Source organism: Dunckerocampus dactyliophorus, chromosome 16 (assembly GCF_027744805.1).
Source record: "Dunckerocampus dactyliophorus isolate RoL2022-P2 chromosome 16, RoL_Ddac_1.1, whole genome shotgun sequence".
NCBI classification, from domain to species: domain Eukaryota; kingdom Metazoa; phylum Chordata; class Actinopteri; order Syngnathiformes; family Syngnathidae; genus Dunckerocampus; species Dunckerocampus dactyliophorus.
The window spans coordinates 2,065,615-2,077,760 of record NC_072834.1 but is presented as its reverse complement, the minus strand read 5'-3'; the positions used below and the strand labels follow the sequence as shown (position 1 = coordinate 2,077,760).

Below are 12,146 nucleotides of genomic sequence, written 5' to 3'. Positions count from 1 at the left end.
TGTACACAATTGTGATGTGCTCATTGGAATTGCTTCGTTTCTCATTAGGTTGATAGCTTGACAGGTCGCAGACGTACCCCTCCCAACCTGTCTCGGTGGCACCACCTGGACGCTTATGAAAATGTAACCTCTAAGACAGTTTGACACAGCGACATGTTCCGTTGTCATGTCCAGCGAGAGTCGACCTACAAAAAAGTCTCAAGAAGCCAGGCCTGAAAACGCGTCAGAGGTCGGCCATTTTGCTTTGAAGCAGACAAGTTGGCTGATTTTGGTCATTTCCACAAACTCTTCCTGGATAACTTGACAAACTGCAGCCACTAGTGGGCACTTCCCTAGTGGGCAAGAAGAAGATCCGATTCAAACCAAAACAGACATCACACGTGCGCCCTCTATGCCCTTTTTGCTTGTTTTTGCACGTAGACCGGCCGTAGGAGCCCGTCCAACCGGCTGTGACGTAGACTTAACAGTGATAGAGTGAACAGTGGACAGTTCCTCTTGTTGGACCCATCCAACATGTTCCATCATTTGACACGGCGGCAGCTAGTGGCTATGGGAATTTCCCATGAAAGACATCATTTCCACTCCACGAGCTCGGATCTTCACCAAAATCACTCTGTATGAAGAAGAGCCATACATCAGGTCCCATAATTTGCTTTCCAAGCAAGTCTGTGTAAAACATTTGTGAATGTAGGCAGGCCTGCCCCCAGCACTTTTAGACAAGCCATCCAAGGGGACCTCTCACAGTCCCCTGACAGACATTTGGCGGTTGCAATGGTGGCAGGGCAATGGAGATCAAGCATAATTTTGCTCGACTGCCATGACACAAAGTGTCACAATCTGTTCATAACAACCACACCGCGGGCAATGAAAGTGGGAAAGGGACACATAAATAAAAGAGAGGGGGATAGAGAGAGAAAAGCAGACTTTTTTTTATGCCAGAGGTGGTGATAAGCATGTCTGCCTACTTCCTAGGACAGTCTATTCTCCAGGTTGATATAGAAACCATTTACGGTACCATTTTTCAGTAAAAACATGACAAATGACTGCTTTGGGGTTGTAATGAAAACTGAAAACTAATGTAGAAATTGATTTTTTTAAATATTATTTTTAGCAGTTTTGTTCCCTTCTAAACAGTAAAAATAAAAGATGTGTGCTGGCTTGTGCAGCATTCAGTCAGCGTTCATGGCAGTCACAGCCATACTGTAAGTAATGGTGGAACACAGCGCATTGGAGGGTTTGTCCTTAACACTACATCAGCAATGTGTACATTTACTGCAAGTCCACTGCAATTATCACATAGCCTCAAAAGGTGACCCCAGTTTGCCTCTTCTCATGCACCACAACCACCATCACCGTTTCTCGAGTTGTGTGCAGTCGTTACACAAACGTTGTATCAAGTGAATGCAGTATAAGCAGTCATGTTCATTGAACGTGACAAACAAGTTATTACTTCATCTTTATCCAGAAATTACGTGTAAATTGTGCAATTCAGTCACAATGTACTTTAGTATTTGGACTGGTTCGAACATCGCTCCCTCACTTTATCACAGTTTTTCCAAAATTAAGTAATGAATTAATGAATGACCACTGTTTTGTGGTTGACTCTGGCTACGGTCAAACGATATTGAAAGACAAGTCACATGCAGTATTGCAGTCTTGCATTACATTACCTTAACACTGCATGGAGTCAGTAATGGCATGTCCAACATGACATAGTGAAAAAGACTCTTGTGTCCCTGAAGTGAGTTGCGCAATGTGGTGTAAACAAAGAACAATAGGGGTGTAAAGGTGACTGTAGCAGTGTTATTTCATGCCTGCAAGGCTCTGATAATGGTAAAAATGATATATAAAGAAACCTATGAAAATATTCCATTGATTAATATTGAATCCTACTTTGCGGAAATTCACTTATCACGGTCAGGTCAAGAACCAATTACCCGCAATAAACAAGGGACGACTGGATATTTGTTTGTGTTTGCTTTACCTGTTTTTATTTAGTGTCCACTTATAAACAATGGTACCGTTTTTGGTGGTTGTTGCAGTTAGGATTTGCTTATGCACAACCGGTCATGTTAGTGGAAAATAGTCATATTCAAATATAATGCTGCATTGTGCCAAATAAGTGGTGCAATTTCATACATTTTTATGAGAACATGCTGCAATGGTGACACCGGGAGAGTGCCATAGCCGGTCGCATGTACCTAGCGCCAACCTGTGGGCTATGACCCAGCACTCCAAAGCTTCTCTCTACTGCACCTGCCTCGTATCAACCTTACCGTGGAAAAAAAAAAAAAAAAAAAGAGAAGCACGCTGTTTACTTGCGATCCCAGGCCGATAATTGCCAATTTATTTGATAGGCAGCTGGGTAATGATGGCATTTCACCCCTTGCCACAGAGACTAAACGGGAGTGATTCATCCCAAGCTCCTCTTCCCTCCCTGATCCAGCTGACTCCCTCTGCTTGGGACCGCTGCCTGCCTCGATGCTTGCCACCCAGACTGAAAGGCACGGGGTTTGGTGGGGGAAGGCTGCCATGTCGACTTCAAAGTACCCAAAAGGGAACCCAGCACTTCAGAGGAAATGCAGCTAAGCCTGCCAATTTAGCTGTGGTTTTGGGGGTTGAGGCAAACACAGCCGACCTGATATGCCATTTGTACGCCTTAATGAGCTGGCAGGATGGAGTGAAAATGGATGGAGAGAGCGAGAGAGGAGGCTGCCAGACCTGACCTCCTCTGGCCCCGATCGGCCTGCCAGCCAGCGCCAGGTCGGAAGACTCAGTTCATCTGCTTCATTGAAGCGTCAAGGGGAAGGGAGGGTTACAGCAAACACCATTAGCAAACTGTTGGTCTAATGAATGGCTAAGGTCAAGGCTAGCTCCAGTCTCACACTGCTCCCTGGTAATAATGAGTGACTTTGGATGGACTCATGTTGCTTTTGCATTGTCTGGGTGTAGCGATCAGTACATTACACCACGGACAGCACAGCCAAACGAGCGGCCTTGACAATGACCTGACAGTAAGCCTTACGTCAACTGTTAATGGAAACATTCAAAAACCAACAATGTCATGGATGGAACTGCAGCAACAGATTGTTTCCATTCGTGTTTTTCCCCACTTTCCCTCACACTTTACGGTCTGAGTGCACAGCTCATTGCAACACAATCAGCAACTTGCACCGCTTGTGATGTGTTAAGTTGATTTGTACAACATAGCTGGAGGGGACTTGTTCATGAACCTGCGGACCTGAAATGAAGCCTTGAACAGTGCGACTGTCTTAAGTGACCTGGGGGTGGGGGCCTGGGGGGTCTGAAGTCCGTTTTCATCCTGCCAAGCATTCAGCAACTCTTCCGAGAACATGCTCAGTGTCCTGCAAGGTGTCTTGAGGCGAGGGGGGACAAGGGCTGCGCCTCCTCCTATTCGCCAATTCTTGTAAAGTGAATAGGTGAATAGTGGAGCTGGAGGTGGCAGTGAACGTGAACTGCTAGCAAAACATGGATTGTTGTCACTCATCTTTCTAACCTATTTTGCAGTCAATCTGTCAGTTTCAGTAAATAAATCCCTGGTTTTTACTAGATCTATTCTAGGAATCTTAAAATAACAGTCTAGGCTTTCATACCAGGACTAAATAAGCAGCAAGCGCTGATCTCCAGCTTTTATTTGCAATTTTTATGACAAAAATGTTTTATAAAGTGATGACTTTGTTATTGCTTTTTCACATGTTTTTGGTGTCATGAGTACTTTAAAAGCTTCATAGATGACAAATGGATGGTCTCATGGCTGTACACGACCTCACAGTTAGCTGTGATAGACCTCTAGAAGTTCTATGTGTGCGGCAGAGGCACCGCAGTGCACACTGATAGAAATCAGCAAATATCATTTCAATTTCTGTTGCCAACATCAAATTACTTATTTAATTTCATGCCCAGTCAAGCGTCGCAAGGCTACATGCACAATCGGTTCTGCGCCAATTGTTAGTCCATGTCTTTTTCAAAGAGTAGCTTGTCTCTCAGCTGACAGCTTTAATTACGGGCAGATATCTGATTGCCACGCAGCAAATTCTTCACACAAATCAAAGGGTATGTGAGTGTGCGTGGTGATTCTGCCACGTAAGTCTTCAAGTTCTCCCCAAGGACGTGGGTCCTAGGTAAGTTGCATGTGTATGTGTTTGTGTGTGGGATGGGGGGTACTTCTGAGGTGTGCTATAAGTACACTTGGATTGGAAAGAGAATGATTCCAGAGCTAAAGCGGTCATAGTTGGTTAAGAACTTACCTTTTGTCTGGCTGACGTCCAAAGTAACAAACAATGACTGTGTGGTATTTATGAAGCAGCACAGGTATTTCTACCATTTGTGGTGAACTGCATAACAAAGAAATACAATACTATTGTAATAATGTATTGAATATTGCAGTATAAGCACATTTCCAACAGAAGCAGTGCAACTACCAGGCGGGACTGGCCATCAGGAGTACCGGGCGTTTTCCCGGCGGGCCGGTCAATAATTGTCTGAATGACGCCCGTTTATTTATGTATTGTTGCGCCTTGCCTTGGTATACGGTAACTACATGCCGCTGCAGATATAACACAACAGAGGGGGCGTGTTGGCACAATCAGAGCCGCCCCTCCCTACACGCAGAACAAGCGCTATGCGTAGGGCCCCACAATCAATGGGGCGGGAGGGCCTATTTTGTGGGAGGGAGCCATATGCCCAAACGATGTGCGTCACTGCTGTGTGTCAGTTCAAGGCTCTGTCACGAATCAGAGAATAAAAATGACAAATGTAGCCGCTTTGTCGTCTGTACCTGCTGGTGTAATGGCGCGTGTTGCTCCCTGTCAAGGCTGAAGGTGCGGGTTCCAGCCTAACCCGAGACGTTTTTTGGAACAAACAAGAGGGGCCAGTCTGAACCAAAAAGTCAAATTTTGTCCCAATTTTGTGATAGTATTACTTTACTTCATGTGTTAGTATACAACGCTGCAGTGCAGAAGTCCCAGCCCAGCACTGGATTTCTTCCTTTAGCTCCAATGCTGCAGTGACCACCAGGTTTACAACTAGAAACTGGACTGTTACTTGGGATACGTTCACACTGCAGGCCAGTTCTCATGGTTTTGCTCATATGTGACCTGTACCTGACTTTCTTTCATGTCAGTGTGAACAATACAATTCCCATTATTTTAAATGCCACCCACCCAGGCTTCTTTGGTATCCCGATACAAGTCCGATACCACTGCAGTCTCAATGCTTGGGTCACATATATCTGACGTACACGTCATCGAAAGGCGTGTTTTGCCATGCGCAAGTGAGGGCAAGGTACTCACAGATGTAGGCAAAAGTTCTTCTTGTCATCCAAATATTATTTGAAAATATCTGTCAGTGAAGCGGCTCAAAAGTCAACGTCTCACCACTCCTGGGTCCGACTCCTCCCACACGCGTTCCTCGGAGGCGCCCCACAAACTGCCATAAGCAAAAGTCTTCATGTCTTCCTTATTTATCTCCTACACTAAAGAATTTGGTTGAGAAAATGTTAACCCCGGTTGCACAAAGTCCTCGAAATTGCCACAAATGCACCAGGACTGAAACCACAAATTGTTGACAATGTTTCCCTGCAGTGTGAACGGGGTGTTAGAGCACAGACCCCCTCCAAGAGACTGTATGCAGCAGATTCCTCCAGCTGCCAAGAGGGTGCTAACATACTGCTAACAGTATATTCCAGTTCCTTGTATTTTTTTACTCTAAATACAAAACCAGAGCTGAATAGCCTACATTAAAAACATAAATGCAAAATGTTCCTTGCTTTTAATCGGCACAGAAGGGACGTTATTAGTGATGGTTGGACTTCCCCTATACGAACTGGTGACCCTTTGGTCACATCACACATCCTTCACTGCATGGCTGTGGCTGCTCGCCTACATCCAAAGAGCATAGCGATATTTGACTAGTGGCGTTTGAACCGTTTTCCGGTACTTACATCTGTCAATCGGTCTCTGGAGCTGCTTCTCATAGAAGGCTTGGCCTCGCCACTCACACTCTCACTGTCGCTGTCCTTGCACTTGTTCTGTCCTGGCTTCTGCTGCACAAACACACAGAAAGACCACAGGTTAACAACATGAAGATAAACTGATCCACTGTAGCTGTACACGGATAATGCTGGCCACGGGAGGCATCCCGCAGAATTCGGGTCATGAACATGTGAGAACTGGCAGGAGCTGTGGCGCCGTCTCTGTGAGTTGGTCTTGTTTCTCCACCTATTCAACGGCCGCCAGGACGCTTGCCAATGAAAGACGCCATCTGATCTCTCAGTATGAGGCTACTCGCAGCTCATGAAAAAGAGAACAGGGACAAAGCCCCCTCCAGAAGTCCAAATGGAGCCGCTATCCTTTCCAAGCAGACACCACATGCTGAGGCAGCTCAGCAAGTGTCATTCTCTAGACACTCAGATGGGAATGCAGCAAAATGACGGGAATAAAGAGGACGGCGCGCCAATCCACAAGCATCTGAGGCTTTTCAAATTTTAGAGAACAATAAAAGACTCTTGGGAGGTGGGGCGTCTACTCCCCGTCCAAGTGTGTGACTGATGTCCATCAAAGCATCCGTTCTGTCCCTCGTAGACAAAAGCACATAAAAAAGCAGGCTTTATGGGACGGTGCAGTAAAGTGCGGCTCAGCCACTTAATGGGAAAAGTAGAGCGATGTTCTGCATGCACAAAGACCTTGGACAAGAAGATGATGACACCTTTTTCCCCTCCCACTTGAAGTGGGGGCTACAAAGCCACAGAGACACTATGCTTTCCATCCACTCCTTTCAGGTATTGGACATGGCTTGCTGCGATTAAAGGCCACAAGGCAAGGGAATAGCAACAGAACTCGACAAAAGAGCAGATAATTAAAATGAAAATGTTCCCTTTTCTGTAGCCATTAGCAGTGTGAAAGGAATCCTATTCCTTGAGAGAATTGCATGATGGGTAAAGGCAAGCTGATTCGCCAGAGTGCTGAAAGTGATAAGAGAGTCTGAGCATTGGGAATGCCTGATGGGTCCATGTAGGTGTTCCGGTGTGTGCGTAAATGTGTATTTGTATGCGTGTGTGCTCAGACAGAAATGAGAAAAAGCTGGAGAGAACCAAAAGCGGCGAGAACGCAGACCCAAGGCCACCAATGCCCTGTGCTGTGATAGCATTAATAACATTTAATTCCCACCAAAACCAGAGCACATTTTTTGTAAATGCCAGATAGTCTGAGGGGAGGTTACAGACAGTTGCAGAGAATAAAACAAGAATAACAAACAGTAGGCACACATACTGTGTGTGGATATACGCCAAATGATTCGATTTTTAATCATTTTAATCACTGTGCAAATTAATTAATCATGATTAATCATCATGTATGAAATATGCCCATTTTCACAGTATTTTATCAACAGAAAGATAAATTACAAACACAATCACATATATCACTCCTGAGCTAAATTTTGAGACCAGTTGAAAAATTGCAAGAAATGGGAGTGAGGCAAAAAATGTATTGCAAACCAGCATTACAGTGAAATAGGCTGTTCATCAGCTGACTTGCCGTTTGACGCCCCTGCACAACCTGAAGTTCCATTGTTCCACTTAAGGAACAAACACCCTAGATCATGATGGTGACCCCTCCACTGTGCCGTGTGGAAAACATCTCAGGTGGGATCTTCTTGTCATGCCAGTAAAGATGGAAGCCATCAAATTTATCTTAGCCATTGCTCTTTTTTGTGTGGAAAATAAAAGATTGCTTGAATAGTAACTTTAGTCGTCTCCAACGACCTACTTTTGCTGTATTGGGAGTGCATGTGAATGCACCTTGCGGTGCATCAGACTCGGTTACCAAAGATGGTCTGAATGCACACTTGGATCCGGAGGAAGAGGAGGACATGTTTGTCGATTGCACACAGTGAAGGATGGTGACGCTGAATTGGGACGCAGCCATCTTTAATATACGGTACATACTGTATATCAACACTAACACTGGAGTAGCGAGAGTGTACAATTGTGTGTAATTACCACATAAAATACGCATTTTTGCTCAAATATTTAGTAATGCCTTAAGAACTGGCCTAATAAAGGAATTCCAACGAAGAGAGGCTCATCTTTCAAGACTATTAAATACCTCAGGACCTGATTACACAGCTATTTGAACACATATCCCTCAGCTTGTTCACTTTAATTTCCCCCTGAGCTCCTTAAATGACTTGAGAGAATACAGTTTATTCTATTTTTTCCTCTCACTTTCAAGTTCAGATGATGAATTCATTTCTTTTTATGGCTGATGAAGGAACAGCAAAAGCAAATGGAGGGAATGCTGGTGGTAAGTGCAATTAAAATCAACTGAAATGTAATGACCTTCTGTCTAATAATAAATCTGAATGGGGGGGCCATACAGGAACCCCTCTTATTAGCAGTTCTGACCTGATCACTCCCACAAGGTAGGCACATCTTTTAAATATAGCTCCAGTTTTACCACCACTAATGGACACTAACATTCACTTCCACTAGTTCCCACTAATTTATACTAGCATTGCAATATGTTGCAGGGAAGGAACAGGAAATGGCTCTGTGTGCGTATTGTTGACGTATGTATTAGCGCTGAAAGAAAGTACAGTAAACCTAACTGCTGACTGATACTGTAGCTTACACTGCTATCGACATTGGGCGACTACTTCTATTTGCTAATTAACATGCGTTAGAGGATTATGTATTAAAAGTAATCACATACATACAGAGCACAATTCAGAAGATAACGCATTCTGTTTGAACCCACCCATTTTTCATGCGAGCAAAAGAATGACCCTGTGTTTTGTCCACGTGTGTCCTGTATTGGTATCTGTAAATAGCACTCAATGTCTGTGCTCAGTTTTAGATTGGGTAAAATAGGTTTTGCCTGTGGCGATTGCCTTTAGAGGTGAAAACGGCATGAAAATGCAGGTTTCTGGTCTCATGTTCATTTTCAGCCTACAGGACAAACCAAGGAACTATACAATGGTCACCGCTCTCCTCACTGTTGACACATCTCCATTGGCAAGGGAAGGCACTGTGGCAGGGGTGCACAAAAGTTTTGCCTTGCGGGCCACATTGGGTTAAAAAATTTGCTGGAGTGGCCATCCACATATAGATGGTCATCAAGCAGAACGACATACGTGCTCGCAGTGCAACGAAACTAAAACGCATTGACAGCAAGTTACAGCATCGCATAAATCAGCTACTACTACTACGTGGGTGACCAACAACAACTAAGCACTAAACGTAACACGCAACTTAAAACTGTTATTTCCAAATGCCCGCAAGGCATTCTGGGTAGTCCAGCAGCAACAACAATTTGATGTAAAAAACATTGGATACCAAGAGTATGTTAACTCCCCCTTGTTTACATCTCTGATGACCTCCTCAACATATTTTGCAATCAAGCAAAAATGTTGGGCAAAAGAGTACCACAAGCTACCCAGCATGCCTTGCGGCAGCAATGTATGGGTGCTTTTTAGATATTTTAGATATATATTCTTAGATATTTCTTTGTATGCCCTCGTGGTGCAGTAGGTATGTTACGTCATGCGTCGTGTGCGTTGACGTCTTGTGTTGTGGATCGCTTTTCTGTACAAGCGACAGATTGCAGCGGACTACTTTGGCGACTCCAGCCCGCCACAACAGCACTACAAGTCATGTTGCCGGCTACAGTTTCGATATTAAATGTTTGAAAAAAGGAATTTGGAAATGCCCGGCTGGCCGGATTAAGACGCTTGACGGGCCTGATGTAGATCGCGGGCCGCAGTTTGCCCACCCCTGTACTATGAGATACTAGTTCTAGTACAGGGATGTGATGACAGGGACCAATCAAATTCCACGGTCCTTGACCAACCTGGGCGACCCGTTATATGCAACAAAAATGGCAGCTTAATAAGACTGAATTCCTTTCAGCCTGTTCTCATTTGAGAACAGCGTAAAACAAGACAATGAATGCATTGCTGCTGACGTGAAACTGATGAGGGGTAGGATTAAATAAGCTTTGCTTCTTCCTTCTCCTTTTTGGACATGCACAACTGTGAATTGTGCTATGCGATGTGCTCCAGTGTAACTTGCCTGCATGTTCAAGATGGATGCAACCGTTACCATGACAACATTTCAAACATAAAAACCAACTATTACTACCACAGACCAGAGCCCCACCGATTTATCGGCTAGTTTGCACCCTGTTTGCATTCTGTTTACGCCTAAGTTATGCATAAGGCACGCAGTTTGTGACAGAAAATGGTGTGCATGGTGTATTTACACGTCTGTCAACGACTGCTTACGTCTAGCGTGCGACGTGTTCCTGCACGAGCAGGCATTGTCGCCACCACTTCCTGCCTCCGTGAAGCAGCCGTGGCATTACTTGGTCCCGCTTTGTCCCACGTGGCGCCACGCTACAACAGGCACCACCTCTTGCTTCAGTAATTCCTCTATTTGCCAAGGAACCTACAAATGTTGAACACGTACTGCAGAAAAGAAAAGTTATGTGTGTATTATCTCACAGCTGCAAAAAGAGAACGCAGAAAGAGCAGGAAGACGGCATAAACCAAACTGGAGAAAGGAACACACGGACAGCGTGGGTGAGTGAACGGCTGACGAGAAGACATCACTTTGGGCTTTAGGAGGAGTTATTAAAAGAAATTCACAAGAGGCTTCAGACATTACTTGAAAATTCACCACGACTTGTTCTGAGAGGTGCTGGAAAAGTTCTGAGAATGTGACTTGACACACATTTGCGAATGGTTTGCGTTGCTTTCGCCACGAGTTCACGCGAGTGGCATGATTTTGGAACATCAAATTTTGGACCATTTCAGACATTTTGAACACTGCGCACTGGCACGCATCCCTGCAGTTTCCATCTGCTTGATACCTGTTCACAAATAATGTACTCATTGGCACGCCACATTGGTACCACCGCGGGGACAGCATCCGTGCAGGTGTCAAGGTGGCTTCAGTGCTCTACTTTGCATTTGTGAGCAGACCTTTTTTTTTTTTTTTTTACTTCTTTGCATCCTGTGGTAACACAACAAAACATCACGGTGAATCATGACAGGAACATTTCAGCTATGTTGCAGACCGTCTTTATGCTACAATTTCAAAACAAGAGGCTAACTCCATGTGGAATGCTTTCATGTTGCTAATGTTGGAGGCAGATGTGGAACATGCAAACACGAGTCTGCGCACGACTCTCCAGATTGGAGTGCAGGAAAAATGTTAAAAATACTGAACCTGTCAGTGTTGCGCTGCAATTTACACTCCAACAGATAACACAACATGCTCTCAAACATGTTTTTCACTCAACAAACTATACCGTGGTGGAATTTCACAAGCATATTGTCTTACCCTCAAGGGACACATTATAGGTTCAAAGCAATCAAACATTAAAGTAGCTCTGCTCACATTTGGAACCACAAAAGCCGCCCCAGCAACCTACAGCTTTCCCCGTCAGCCCCACCAGCCTCATCATCTCTCGTCAGACAAAAGAAGAAAAAAAGAAGGCATGAGAGTACGGGTCTGAGTTCTCTACATGTTCAAGCCTCGGTGGGATTCTGTTGCGTTCGACTCCTGGTTTCCCTTCGTTGCGCACAGCAGCAGCTGCAGAGCTCGGCAGTAATAAAAGCCAGAGCAGTTTAACAGCTTTTATTGTTCTTGTGCGCCTCTCAGAACAGCTAACCTGTCCTCACAGGATCCGGCGGTGAGAATTCCACTCGGGCGGCAATGAAAGAGGATCTCATTTACCTAAAAGCACTTATGAATTTTTAATTTGCTTTAACAAGTAAATTAACAAGTCCCTCATTTGGGAAGTTTTATGGCTGCTTGCCACTGAGGGAGAACCATGAAACTTTTATAGATAATCCGCTCGCTGGGAAGCATTGCTGATAATAAATTGTCTATTTCCTGGGGCGTTGTCGTACCCCGTTGGTTTCCAGTGACTACGCTTTGAATATATCCTTTTATACCGCCTTCAAAGCTCTGCAGTACGTACAATGGCTACTGAAGTGCTCTGGAACTTCCCCGCGCTGCAGTTAAAATGAACAACTTGAGGAATTCTAGTGGACTTCACGCGAGCTCTGACATGGAGCCTTAGGGGACCCATTTGCCATTCATTAAAAAACATTCAAGTTAG

At 44.6% G+C, this 12,146-nt stretch overlaps 1 protein-coding gene across 15 annotated transcripts in view; it reads right to left on the bottom strand.

Annotated features, from left to right (window-relative positions):
- Positions 1-12,146, bottom strand: part of auts2a (activator of transcription and developmental regulator AUTS2 a) — a 288,099-nt gene that overhangs the window by 187,618 nt on the left and 88,335 nt on the right. For 13 of the 15 annotated variants that reach the window (XM_054755144.1, XM_054755142.1, XM_054755140.1 and 10 more), the window contains one exon: positions 5,963-6,064. In XM_054755144.1, coding sequence (XP_054611119.1) covers positions 5,963-6,064 — 102 coding nt within the window. The remainder of the gene's footprint in view (positions 1-5,962; positions 6,065-12,146) is intronic. The other 2 variants (XM_054755147.1, XM_054755156.1) reach the window with 1 other exon arrangement.